Source organism: Dermochelys coriacea, chromosome 3 (assembly GCF_009764565.3).
Source record: "Dermochelys coriacea isolate rDerCor1 chromosome 3, rDerCor1.pri.v4, whole genome shotgun sequence".
Lineage (NCBI taxonomy): Eukaryota > Metazoa > Chordata > Testudines > Dermochelyidae > Dermochelys > Dermochelys coriacea.
In genome coordinates, this window is record NC_050070.1 from 2,985,149 (window position 1) to 2,997,346 (window position 12,198).

General features: G+C 61.1%; 1 protein-coding gene across 1 annotated transcript in view; it reads left to right on the plus strand.

Annotated features, from left to right (window-relative positions):
• Window positions 1-313: 313 nt before the first annotated feature.
• GAREM2 (GRB2 associated regulator of MAPK1 subtype 2) overlaps window positions 314-12,198 on the plus strand; it is a 58,632-nt gene continuing 46,747 nt past the window's right edge. The window contains exon 1 of the mRNA XM_038396345.2: window positions 314-461. Coding sequence (XP_038252273.1) covers window positions 350-461 — 112 coding nt within the window. The 5' untranslated portion in view covers window positions 314-349. The remainder of the gene's footprint in view (window positions 462-12,198) is intronic.

Here is a 12,198-nt window from a genome sequence, read left to right on the forward strand (position 1 = left end):
GGGGTGGACGGGGTGGGTTGGGAAGAGGAGATGGGCTGGGCTGGGGGCTGTAGGGGGGGCGGGGGCAGGGGAGTCCTCGGGCTGGGGGCGGGGGTTGGGGGCAATGTGGGGCGGAGCTCGGGGGGGGGGCATGGGGGGCGGGGCTGGGGGCGGGCCGCTCCCGCTCGGGTTACAGCCGGAGCCCGGACCCCGCGCGGTGAGGGCGGGAGCCGCGGCCCCGGAGTCCCCCCCGCCGCCCTGGTGCTGATGCTGCGCCCGGCCGGGCTGCTGCCGCCGGCGCCCAGCCCGGCCGCCCCCCGGGGCCCCCGCGCCTGAGCCCGGCCAGGGGCGATGCGGCTGCCGGAGAGCGATGGAGAAAGTGGCCGCCGGGCTCGCCCAGATCAGCTGGAGCTCGGGGGCGCTGCCCCTGGATGCGATCGTCAGCAAGTGCCGCCTGCCCACGCTGGTGCGCCTGGGGCCAGGTGAGGGGCGGGCCGGGGCCCGGGGGCAGGATCGGGGCCGGACGAGAGGCGGGGACAGGATCGGGGCCAGCGTCGCGGCAAAGTTTCTAGGAGATTTCACTGGGGAAATTTACAAAGAAGAAGACCCCCCTCCGCCCCCTGCCATCTTCTCCCACCCCCCAGCCCTCTCTCCTGACCCCGATCCCCTTGACTGTCCCCGCCCCGCTCCATGGGAAGCGCTGGGGGTTGTTGCTGCGCCCCCTGCGCAGCTCCTGGGGGCCGGGGTGGGGGGACAGCCCCGGGCGGGGGCCGTGGCTGGCTGCCCGGCTCGGGTGCTGCGAGCGGGCCGGGAGAAGGGGGCTGTGCCAGCGGCAGGCGCTGCCCTGAATGCTAATGGCAGCGCCGGTCCTGCCCGTGTGAATGGGGCCGGGGCTCTGCCCGGGGAAGCGGAAAGACTCTGGCCCCGGAGCGCAGACACCTCGCCCCCCAACTTCCCGGGGCCCCGGAGCAGCCGGGCATGGCCAGCCCCAGTCCTGCCTGCAGGGCTCCCCCAGAGCAGCTCAGAGCACCAGAGGGTGCTCTCCTGGGGGGAGGGGACATCTGAAAAGGGGGGGCTCTGGAAACTCCCCTTGTCTGGGCGGAGGGGAGTCCCAGTCCCGCCCCCAGCAATGCAGGACCTACAGTATTATTATTTACTTGCACTGCCACAGCCACTAGGAGCCCTAGCCATGGACAGGACAGGGGCTGGCTGGGTCCCTGGGCTGGCTTGTCCCATGTTCCTCGGCCACAGAGCAACTTCCAGCCCAAACCCATCCTGGGGCCGCAGCTTTGTAGGCTGTGTGAGTTTCCAGGGTGGCTGTGGGGCTCTGGCGTGGGTGTGTGTCCCCGTCCATGCGTGTGTCCCCGGGTGTTGTGCATGCGTGTCCGTGTGCAGAACTAGCCCTGGGACGGTGCAGCTCGGAGGGGCTCGGCTCAGACTGGATCATGCAGAGACCTTTGAGAAATGTACAGAGCAGATAATGTGCTTCATGGGTTTCATACAAGGCTGCGTCGCTGACAATAATGGGCAGGAGTTTTCCAAGCCCCTTTCTTTGCCAGCCCGGGGAGGGGCCGCTGAGGGGCAGAGCGGGCTGTGGGGCTGTTGGGTTTCTCCTCTCTAGAGCACTTGGCTGCCAGGTTTTCTTTTTCCTTGTGACTGACTTGCCTCTAAAGCCAGCTCCGGATAATGGCTTGTGTCCCTTTTGTCTGCGATCCTCAGGAGAGCCTGGGGGAGGGCACAGATGCCAGTTGGTAATAAACAATCCCCACCAGTCTATGGGGCAGAGGAGGGACGGCCAGTCGGCTCTGAGGGATTGGAGTTAGGAGAATGGAGAAGGAAATAAGCCAAGGGGATTTCAGGCTGGAGCCCAGGAATGATCTCCTATGGAACAGAGTGTCCAGCGACATAGTGTGAGCCCCCTTGCTCCATCACTTAAAGCTTAATTGAGCTGAGCCCTGGAGAAGAGACTCATAGGAGCAATGCGACCTGCTTGAGCAGGAGTGGGATGGGCTGGATGGTCCAGTGGGGCTTTTCCAGCTCCTAACTTCTCAGGGTTAGCCCCCGTCTCCCACTCCCAGGGGACGTCGCTTGGCTGGAGCAATGGAAGTTGGAGACAGGTGAATCTAGCATGTCCCTGCTGAGCTTTGAGACTTGTCTAGGGTTTTCTTCCCTGTGCTCTGGCCCAGGCCCCGCCCCCCACTGGTCCTAGTTTCATGGCTATACATGTTTTCATCCCAGAGCTCAAGTCTGCATGAGATTTTTCTAAGTTACACTGAAAGTCACTGGGCTGGGATGTTCCTCACTAGGCCCAGTGGCTGCCTGGTATCACAGCTGTGCCGCTGAGCTCTGGGGAATTGTCCAGTCCGGCATAGCATGTTTGAGTGGGAGTTGAAGCAGCTTGCCCTCTTCTCTGGTCCACATAAGAGAATCCAGTCCCCCGAGGCTTACAAGAACCATGGCTGCATTAAGGCAAACTTTCAGCTGAGCTTCCCCCTCAAAGAGCCGGGATTATAGTGCCCATCTCTCTCGCTGATGAGTTAGACGCCTGGTACCAGAGCTCTGTTGATTGGCTGGAATTTTATTAACTGCCAAATTCAAACTCAGCTGGACAAACTCCTGGAGTTCTTACATGGGACGTGCTCCTCTGAAAGTGACCCAGCAACGGCGCTGTGGGGCCACACGCTTCGTGTCAGACGCGCCCGGGTTACAAGTAAGAAGCTGTGGGTGTTTCTTCCTGGTGCCAGGCCTACAAACCCCACCTGGAATCTGAGACGAGCAGGGCTCGTTCCTTCCTGTTTGTAAGCGCCTGTAATAAAGGTTCTGCAAGCAGAGTTGTAGAATCCTAGAAATGTGGGGCTGGAAGGGACCTCGAGAGGTCATCTAGTCCAGCCCCAATGCTGAGGCAGGGCCAAGTAAACCTAGACCAGCCCTGACAGGCGTCCGTCCAATCAGTTCTTAAACACCTCCAGTGACGGGGATCCCACAACGTCCCTGGGAAGAGGATGCCAGGGCTTAGCTAACTTTATACTTGCAAAGTTTTTTCTGCTATCTAACGAAAATCTCCCTTGCTTCAGATTAAGCCCATTTCTTCTTGTCCTTCCTTCAGTGGACACGGAGAAAACTTGATTGTCATCCTTTCTATATCGGGGGTAGCCATGTTAGTCTGTATCCACAAAAACAACATGGAGTCCAGTGGCACCTTAAAGACAGATTTATTTGGGCATAAGCTTTTGTGGGTAAAAAAACCACTTCATCAGATGCTTTTTATAACAGCCCTTAACGTATCTGAAGACTTATCAGGTTCCCCCTTAGTCTTCCTTTCTCAGCACTACACATGCCCCGTTTTTTAACCTTTCCTCAGAGGGTAGGTTTTCTAGACCTTTTATTAGTTTTGTTTCTCTTCTCTGGACTCGCTCCAATTTGTCCACATCTTTCCTAACATGCAGGGCCCAGAACTGGACACAGGGCTCCAGCTCAGGCCTCCCCAGTGCTGAGTAGAGCAGGACAAATTACCTCCCGTGTCTTACATACGCCACTCCTGATAATACACCCCAGAATGTTATTAGCCTTTATTGCAACTGCATCACATTGGTTGGCTCATATTCAATTTGTGATCCACTGTAACCCCCAGATCCTGTTCAGCAGTGTTACTGCCTAGCCAGTTGTTCCCCATATTGTTTTGATTTTTCCTTCCTAAGTGTAGTACTTTGCATTTGTCTTTATTGAATTTCATCAGGTTGATTTCAGACCAATGCTCCAGTTTGTCGAGGTCATTTCGAATTCTAACTCTGTCCTCCAGAGTGCTTGCAGTGCCTCCCAACTTGGCATCATCTGTAAATTTGATGTGTGTGCTCTGCACTCCATTGTCCAGTCATTAACGAAAATATTGACTAGTGCTGAGCCCAGGACTGATCCCTGTGGAGCCCCACTAGATACGATCTCCCAGTTGGACAGGGAAACAATTGCCCAGGGGCCCGGGTGATTTAAAAGGGCCTGGGGGTCCCTGGCTGCTGCTGCCAGCAGTGCAGTGGGGTTAAGGCAGGCTTCCTGTCCACCCGCACGCCGCGCTGCTCCCGGAAGTGGCTGGCATGTCCTGTAGCCAATGGGAGCTGCGGGGGCGGTGCCTGCAGGCAGTGGTGTGTGGAGACCCTTTGGGCCCCCCCCGCCTGGGAGCAACTGCCAGAGGGGTGAGCCAGTCGCTTTCGGGAGCCGCCCGAGGTAAGCACCTACCCCCGATCCCCTCCTGAACCCCAACTCCCTTCCCCAGCCTAGAACCTGCTCCCAAACTCCCTCCCAGAGCCCGCATCCCACACCCAAACTCCCTCCCAGAGCCCAACCCCTTACCCCCTCCCACACCCATACTGCCTCCCAGAGCCCAAACCCTGCCCCCCCTCTCACACCCTAACCCCCCACTCCAGCCTGGTGAAAGTGAGTGAGAGTGGGGGAGAGTGAGCGACAGAGGGAAGGGGGATGGCATGAGCAGAGGGTGGGGCCTCAGAGAAGGGGCAGGGGCATGATTTCAGGGAAGGGGCAGGGCAATAAGCAGGGCAAGGGTCTTTGGATTTGTGCGATTAGACAGTTGGCACCCTACCGGGCGGGCATGTGGAAGCCCTGGCCGTGCCAGAAGAGCACGTCCAGCACCGCCCAAATGTCAGCATCTGCGCATGGAAGCCCATTGACTGTTCTGCCCTGGGGCCCAGAATTGCTGTCAATGGGCCTGGAACCAATGATAACTACTCTTTGAGTCCGGTCAACCAGTTGTGCACCCACCTTATAGTAATATCATCTAGCCCACGTTTCCCTAGTTTGCTCATGAGAATGTCACGTGGGACAGAGTGAAAAGCCTCACTTAAATCAAGATCTATCACATCTACCGCTTTCCCTGGCCACTAGGCCAGTAACCCTGTCAAAGAAGGAAATTAGGTTGATTTGGCATGATTTGTACTTGGCAAATCCATGATGGATGTTCCTTATCACCCAATTATCGTCCAGGTGCTTACAAACGGATTGTTTAAAATTTGTTCCAGTATCTTTCCAGGTATTGAAGTTAGCTGCCTGGTCTGTAATTCCCCAGGTCCTCTTTGTTCCTGTTTTTAAAGACAGGTCCTGTGTTTGCCCTTCTCCAGTTCTCTGGGACCTCACCCGTCCTTCAGCAGTTCTCAAAGATAATTGCAAATGGTTCCGAGATTGCTTCAGCTCCTTTCTTTAGTTCCCTGGGATGAATTTCATCAGGCCCTGCTGACTTGAATCCATTGAATGTATCTATATCTCCTTTAACCTGATCTTTCCCTAGTTTAGCTTCCTTCCTTCCCCTTGTCATTAATATTAATTGTGTTGAATATCTGGTCACCATTAACCTTTGAGTGAAGACTAAAGGCATTAAACACCTCGGCCTTCTTGATGTCATCAGTTATTAGCTCTCCTGCCGTTCCTCTCCCAAACTAGGACCCGGCCTACACTTAACATTTACATTGACATCGCTCCACTGCTGAGGGGTAGGTCCTCAGGGACCTGCTCTGCCTCCATTGGCCCCCTGCTCCTTCACACGCTGTGGAACAGGCTAGCCTGCCTCTTTAAGGGCCAGGAGCTCTGGGGCTTGCCATCTCTGTTTGCTCAGTCTCACCTGGACCATAATTAGCTTTCTCTCAGCAGGAGAGGCGGAAGCACCCTAAAAGTGTGTGGGGAGTGCCATGGGTGCCCGTGCCCACCCCATGCTGTGCTGCACAGCCCCTCAAGACCCCGGCCCTGCAACACCCCTTTCCCCAAGACCACTCCCCACCTCTTCCCATCAAACCCCTCCCCACTCGCTCCTCTCCTCCCCTCCCCCCATCGCTCGCCCTTAGGGCCGGTAAAAAGTGGGAGGGTAAAGCCCCCCCCCATTCCAGTGCCCCTGTCTCCCAGCCTAAGGGGGGCTGGACTAATTGGGGTCCAGTGGCAGCCTGAAAACTGGGGCCTCGCAAACAGGCTGTGAGGACTCAGGCCATGCGTATGCTATGGGTGCGCCAAGGCTCCGTTGGCACCATTGTGTGGACGTTTCCGACAGCGCCGGCAGGGTGTTTCCGTCCCTGTAAGTAACCCAGCAGCTAAGAGGCAATAGCTTGGTGGGCAGAAGTATTCGTCCACTGACCGAGCCCTGTCTACCCTGGGGGGTGAGGGCGGCATCACGGGGTGCGGGTTTCATACCCCTGAGCACCGCAGCCACATTGATCCAAACTGGAAGAATGGCCCCAGGCCTCGGGGCTAAGTGCTGGCACAGACCCCACCCTGTGTGGGGAAGGCGGGGGGGGGAAGGGACCCTCCTCAGTGGAGGAAGTTGAGGCAGGGAGGGCCTGCAGCACATGCATGGCCAGCAGGGGGCTCTGCAGGGCAGCCCTGTCCCCTTCACTGGCTGTCTTTGGAGGGTTTCCACAGGCGCGGCTGACTGGAACTCACTCCAAACGCTGGCCCGCCATCAGGCACAGAGGGGCAAGGCAAGAGTTCCCTTCTTTTGGATCCTGCAAGGTGCAGAGCAGCCTTTGGGGGCACTCGGCACTGGGACGGGTTGGGCCCAAAGGGCCTGCTCCATAGTTCATTGGAAAGCCCCCCATTGAGGCCAGCCAGCTTTTGATCCGGCCCTACGAGGGGGAAGGTAGGTGGGTTTTACAGGGTTCTTGTCCCCAGCACCGTTAAACTTTAGATGTAAACCCTGCTGGGGTCATACACAAATAACTTATGCGCGGGTGACGGTATTGCTCTCTAGTGGCTGCAGCCCACAGACAGGACAAAAGCTGTGCCACCGCTAGCGCTAGGGACTTGTGCTCTTCGCAGTAGACCAGGGGTGGCCACCCTGGGGCTCCAGAGCCCCATGCGGCTCTTCAGATGTTAATATGCGGCTCCTTGTATAGGCACCGACTCTGGGGCTGGAGCTACAGGCGCCAACTTTCCAATGTGCCGGGGGGTGCTCGCTGCTCAACCCCTGGCTGTGCCACAGGCCCTGTCCCCCCTCCACCCCTTCCCGCCCCCTCCCCTGAGCCGGCTGTGCCCTCGCTCCTCCCCACTCCCCCCCCAGAGCCTCCTGCACGCCACAAAACAGCTGATCAGTTGGTGCAGGGAGGGAGGGGGAGGTGCTGATCAGCAGGGCTGCCAGTGGGCGGGAGGTGCTGCGGGCTGGAGGGGAGGAGCAGATGGGGGGCTGCTGACGTATTACTGGGGCTCTTTGGCAATGTACACTGGTAAATTCTGGCTCCCTCTCAGGCTCAGGTTGCCACCCCTGCAGTAGAAGGATGAGGTTGTATCCCTCCCCTTTCCAGGCTGGCTGTCGGCCGCTCGACAGGAACTCCTGCGGGCCCCAGGTGCTCGGGGATGAGCTAATTATGGAGGCTCTGCCTGTGTTACAAACTGTCATGTTACCAGTTTATTGCTGGATCGATTTCCACTTCCTCTTGGAAGCCGGGGGCTGGGGCTGCTGCGGTCCAGCTTCTTGGAGCAGTACCAGGGAGGGGAGGTGGCCGGGAGTGTCCTGGCTCCGGAGCTGGGAGTCTGCCTACGGAAAGGCTTCGCACCCAGTAACAGATCAATCTCCTTAGATGTACTGAGGAGGCAGCTTTGGGGGACTTGCTTTAAAATCTATGACGATCTGTAAGACAATCCTGGACTAGGAGCAGTGCTGCCTGGGGTCCTGGGTGAACCAGTCTGGACAGAGTAACTCAGCTTCATCCCACTACACTTGCCCCTTTCCCACCTGTGTAGCACCCGAAATATCCCCCTCGCTCCGGGGTGCTACACCCTCCAAATACTTGCAGGCTGCTAGCAGGCCACTGGGGTCTCTTCCCCCAATCAGCCATTCTCCCTCCCCAGGACGCAGCCCCTCCAGCCCCAGCTCTTTTCTGTAGTTCTTCCTGGTCTCCCTCAACTTCCCAGGAGCTGTCTGCTTGCAAGGCACCTAGAACGTGAGCCTCGAAATCCCCGTCGCCCCCGGCTGCGTGTCCTTGAGCAGGCTGGGCCGTGTGAGCCCCGGCACACACCGCGCACAGCCAGCGAGAGCACACACAGTTGCGATGGCTTTCCGTGTGCGTTCTCCCTCCGGGCAGCAGCAGGAGCGACACAAAGGGACTGTCTTTGCGGCCCAGGCCCGCTTGCCAGCAGCTGCCAGAAGGGGCTGGTTGGATTTCAAGTCCTTGGATCTTTGCAGCTTTTCCCTAGTAACTGTTGCTGAGGTTCATAGAACAACATTCGGGGAGGGCTCCCTGCCGGCCGCCCACCCCTGGCACAGGCTGCTTGGAGAGCCGCGGCCCTGGCATCCCACATGCTGGTCCCGACGGGGGCATTTGGGAGGCCATGGACCAGACAGCCAAGGGCTCAGAACAGAGCAGAGGATGGGAAGGTGGGGAGAAAAGGGGGATGGGCAGAGCCCTGGGTGAACCACGCTGAGTTCTGCCCCTTTGTTCCCAAATGAGTTGCCTGCTGAGCTTTTAAACCGGACCAGTCAGTGCGGGGAAAAGGTGACGTGGTTTCCAGTGAGTCTCCCAGCGTCGATCGCCTCTGCGGTGTCACTCGTGACCTGGGGACAGACAGAGTCCTGACCCCGAGTGTGTCCCAGCCACTCCCCAGAAAGCACAACTCGGGCGTTGGGGCAGTTGGTGGGTTGAGAGCAGGAAGACAGCAGGCTGGATGGACACACAGACGCTTGAGAAGCCTTAGTCCTTAGGGAGAGGAAGGCCTGTTAGGTCCCACCTAGTCCGTCTGCCCCAGGGTCGGGGCAGGGGGATCTTTTGCTTACTGTTAAGGTGCCCCCTCATTCCAGCAGTGGCAGGATGGTCCCAATGTCCCTGGTGGGGGGAGGCGTGGGCTGTGTTTTCCTAGGCGGGGGGCGGGGAGGGCAGGCTTATTCCCAGATGTCTTTGTTAGTAACTGGGTCTCTTCCAGTCAGGGTTACCTGAGTTGCTCCAGAAGTGCAGTGATTAGGGTCTGCACTGAGGACACCAGAGACCTGCTTCAAGTCCCTCCTCTGGCACAGGCTTCCTGTAGGACCTTGGTCACGTCACTTACTCTCCCTGGGCTTCCATTCAGTATCTGCACCACCCAGCTTTACAGGGTGGGAGATAAATATATTAATGAATGGGAGGTCCTGAGGGGACGGGGCCCAGCTAAGTACCTTGGAGAGGATGGAGAGAAAACTAAGCTCAGCTTTGGGCCCAGTGAATGGGGGTGGCCCTGACAACATTGTACCATGATAGCAGCATTATCTGCACCAACTGCGAGCTGCACAGCGGAGCCTGGAAGGGAAGCTGCGCTTTTCAAGATGTGCTGCTGACGACCCTGGCTTCACCTCGCACTTGCTTTGTGTGTGTGTGTGTGTGTGTGTATGTGTGTGTTTGCGCGCACATACAAAGCCTCAACAACACATTTTCTCAGGACTGCTTGATTTCTTACCCCTTTTCCGAGCCCCTGCTTCAGGCTTTGGGCTCTTCCACCCAACTGGGCTTGAGATCTGGGTCTCGTCAGCCCTGGGGCTGGACGAACTGGACTCTGCAGAAAAATGCTGGCGGTGCAAGTGAGGGCGCAGTCTCCTCTCGGAGTAGATACAGAACCAATGTCCCCGTGCGGCGCGAGGGGGCGCTGTGCTGCAACGGGGGGGATGGCACAGTAGGGGGCGCTCTCCCCCCGCTGTCAGTGCTGAGCCCAGTGCCCCCGTGCGGGGCGAGAGGGCTCCGTGGGAGGGCAGTTCAGGGGGCTCCGTAGGGGGGGCGCTCTCCCCCCGCTGTCAGTGCTGAGCCCAATGCCCCCGTGCGGCAAAAGGAGGCTCCGTAGGGGGGCGCTCTGCCCCCGCTGTCAGTGCTGAGCCCAATGCCCCTGTGTGGCGCGAGGGGGCTCCGTAGGGGGGCGCTCTCCCCCCGCGGTCAGTGCTGAGCCCAGTGCCCCCGTGCGGCGCTAGGGGGCTCCGTAGGGGGGCAGTTCAGGGGGCTCCGTAGAGGGGCAGATCAGGGGGCTCCGTAGGGGGGCGCTCTCCCCCCGCTGTCAGTGCTGAGCCCGTTGTCCCCGTGCGGGGCGAGAGGGCTCCGTAGTGGGGCAGTTCAGGGGGCTCCGTAGGGGGGTGCTCTCCCCCTGCTGTCAGTGCTGAGCCCAATGCCCCCGTGCAGCGTGAGGGGGCTCCGTAGGGGGGCAGTACAGGGGGCTCCGTAGGGGAGCGGTTCAGGGGGCTCCATAGGGGGGCGCTCTCCCCCCGCTGTCAGTGCTGAGCCCAGTGCCCTCATGCGGCGCGAGGGGGCTCCGTAGGGGGGCAGTTCAGGGGGCTCCGTAGGGGGGCAGTTCAGGGGGCTCCATAGGGGGGCGCTCTCCCCCCACTGTCAGTGCTGAGCCCAGTGCCCCCGTGCAGCGCGAGGGGGCTCCGTAGGGGGGCAGTTCAGGGGGCTCCGTAGGGGGGCGCTCTCCCCCCGCTGTCAGTGCTGAGCCCAGTGCCCCCGTGCGGCGCGAGGGGGCTCCGTAGGGGGGCAGTTCAGGGGGCTCCGTAGGGGGGCGCTCTCCCCCCGCTGTCAGTGCTGAGCCCAGTGCCCCCGTGCGGCGCGAGGGGGCTCCGTAAGGGGGCAGTTCAGGGGGCTCCGCAAGGGGGCGCTCTCCCCCTGCTGTCAGTGCTGAGCCCAATGCCCCTGTGTGGCGCAAAGGGGCTCCATAGGGGGGCGCTCTCCCCCTGCTGTCAGTGCTGAGTCCAGTGCCCCCGTGCGGCGTGAGGGGGCTCCGTAGGGGGGAAGTTCAGGGGACTCCGTAGGGGGGCAGTTCAGGGGGCTCCATAGGGGGGCGCTCTCCCCCCGCTGTCAGTGCTGAGCCCAATGCCCCCGTGCGGCGCGAGGGGGCGCCATAGGGGGGCAGTTCAGGGGGCTCCATAGGGGGGAAGTTCAGGGGGCTCCTTAGGGGGGCGCTCTTCCCCCACTGTCAGTGCTGAGCCCAATGCTCCCGTGCGGCGCGAGGGGGCTCCGTAGGGGGGCAGTTCAGGGGGCTCCGTAGGGGGGCGGTTCAGGGGGCTCCATAGGGGGGCACTCTCCCCCTGCTGTCAGTGCTGAGTCCAGTGCCCCCGTGCGGCGTGAGGGGGCTCCGTAGGGGGGAAGTTCAGGGGACTCCGTAGGGGGGCAGTTCAGGGGGCTCCATAGGGGGGCGCTCTCCCCCCGCTGTCAGTGCTGAGCCCAATGCCCCCGTGCGGCGCGAGGGGGGCGCCATAGGGGGGGCAGTTCAGGGGGCTCCATAGGGGGGAAGTTCAGGGGGCTCCTTCGGGGGGCGCTCTCCCCCCACTGTCAGTGCTGAGCCCAATGCTCCCGTGCGGCGCGAGGGGGCTCCGTAGGGGGGCAGTTCAGGGGGCTCCGTAGGGGGGCGGTTCAGGGGGCTCCATAGGGGGGCACTCTCCCCCCGGTGTTAGTGCTGAGCCCGTTCCCCCGTGCAGCGCGAGGGGGCTACGTAGGGGGGCAGTTCAGGGGGCTCCGTAAGGGGGGCGCTCTCCCCCCGCTGTCAGTGCTGAGCCCAATGCCCCCGTACAGTGCGAGGGAGTCCGTAGGGGGGCAGTTCAGGGGGCTCCGTAGGGGGGCGCTCTCCCCCCGCTGTCAGTGCTGAGCCCAATGCCCCCGTGCGGCGCGAGGGGGCTCCGTAGGGGGGCAGTTCAGGGGGCTCCGTAGGGGGTCAGTTCAGGGGGCTCCAAGGGGGCGCTCTCCCCCCGCTGTCAGTGCTGAGCCCAATGCCCCCGTGTGGCGCAAGGGGGCTCTGTAAGGGGGCAGTTCAGGGGGCTCTGTAGGGGGGCACTTCAGGGGGCTCCATAGGGGGGCGCTCTCCCCCGGTTGTCAGTGCTGAGCCCAGTGCCCCCGTGCAGCGTGAGGGGGCTCCGTAGGAGGGCGCTCTCCCCCTGCTGTCAATGCTGAGCCCAATGCCCCAGTGTGGAGCAAGGGGGCTCCGTAGGGGGGCGCTCTCCACCTGCTGTCAGTGCTGAGCCCAGTAACCCCGTGCAGCGCGAGGGGGCTCCGTAGGGGGGCAGTTCAGGGGGCTCCGTCGGGAGGCGGTTCGGGGGCTCCATAGGGGGGCGCTCTCCCCCCGCTCTCAGTGCTGAGCCCAGTGCCCCCGTGCGACGCGAGGCGGCTCCGTAGTGGGGCAGTTCAGGGGGCTCCGTAGGGGGGCAGTTCAGGGGGCTCCGTAGGGATGCGCTCTCCCCCCGGTGTCAGTGCTGAGCACAATGCCCCCGTGCGGTGCAAGGGGGCTCCGTAG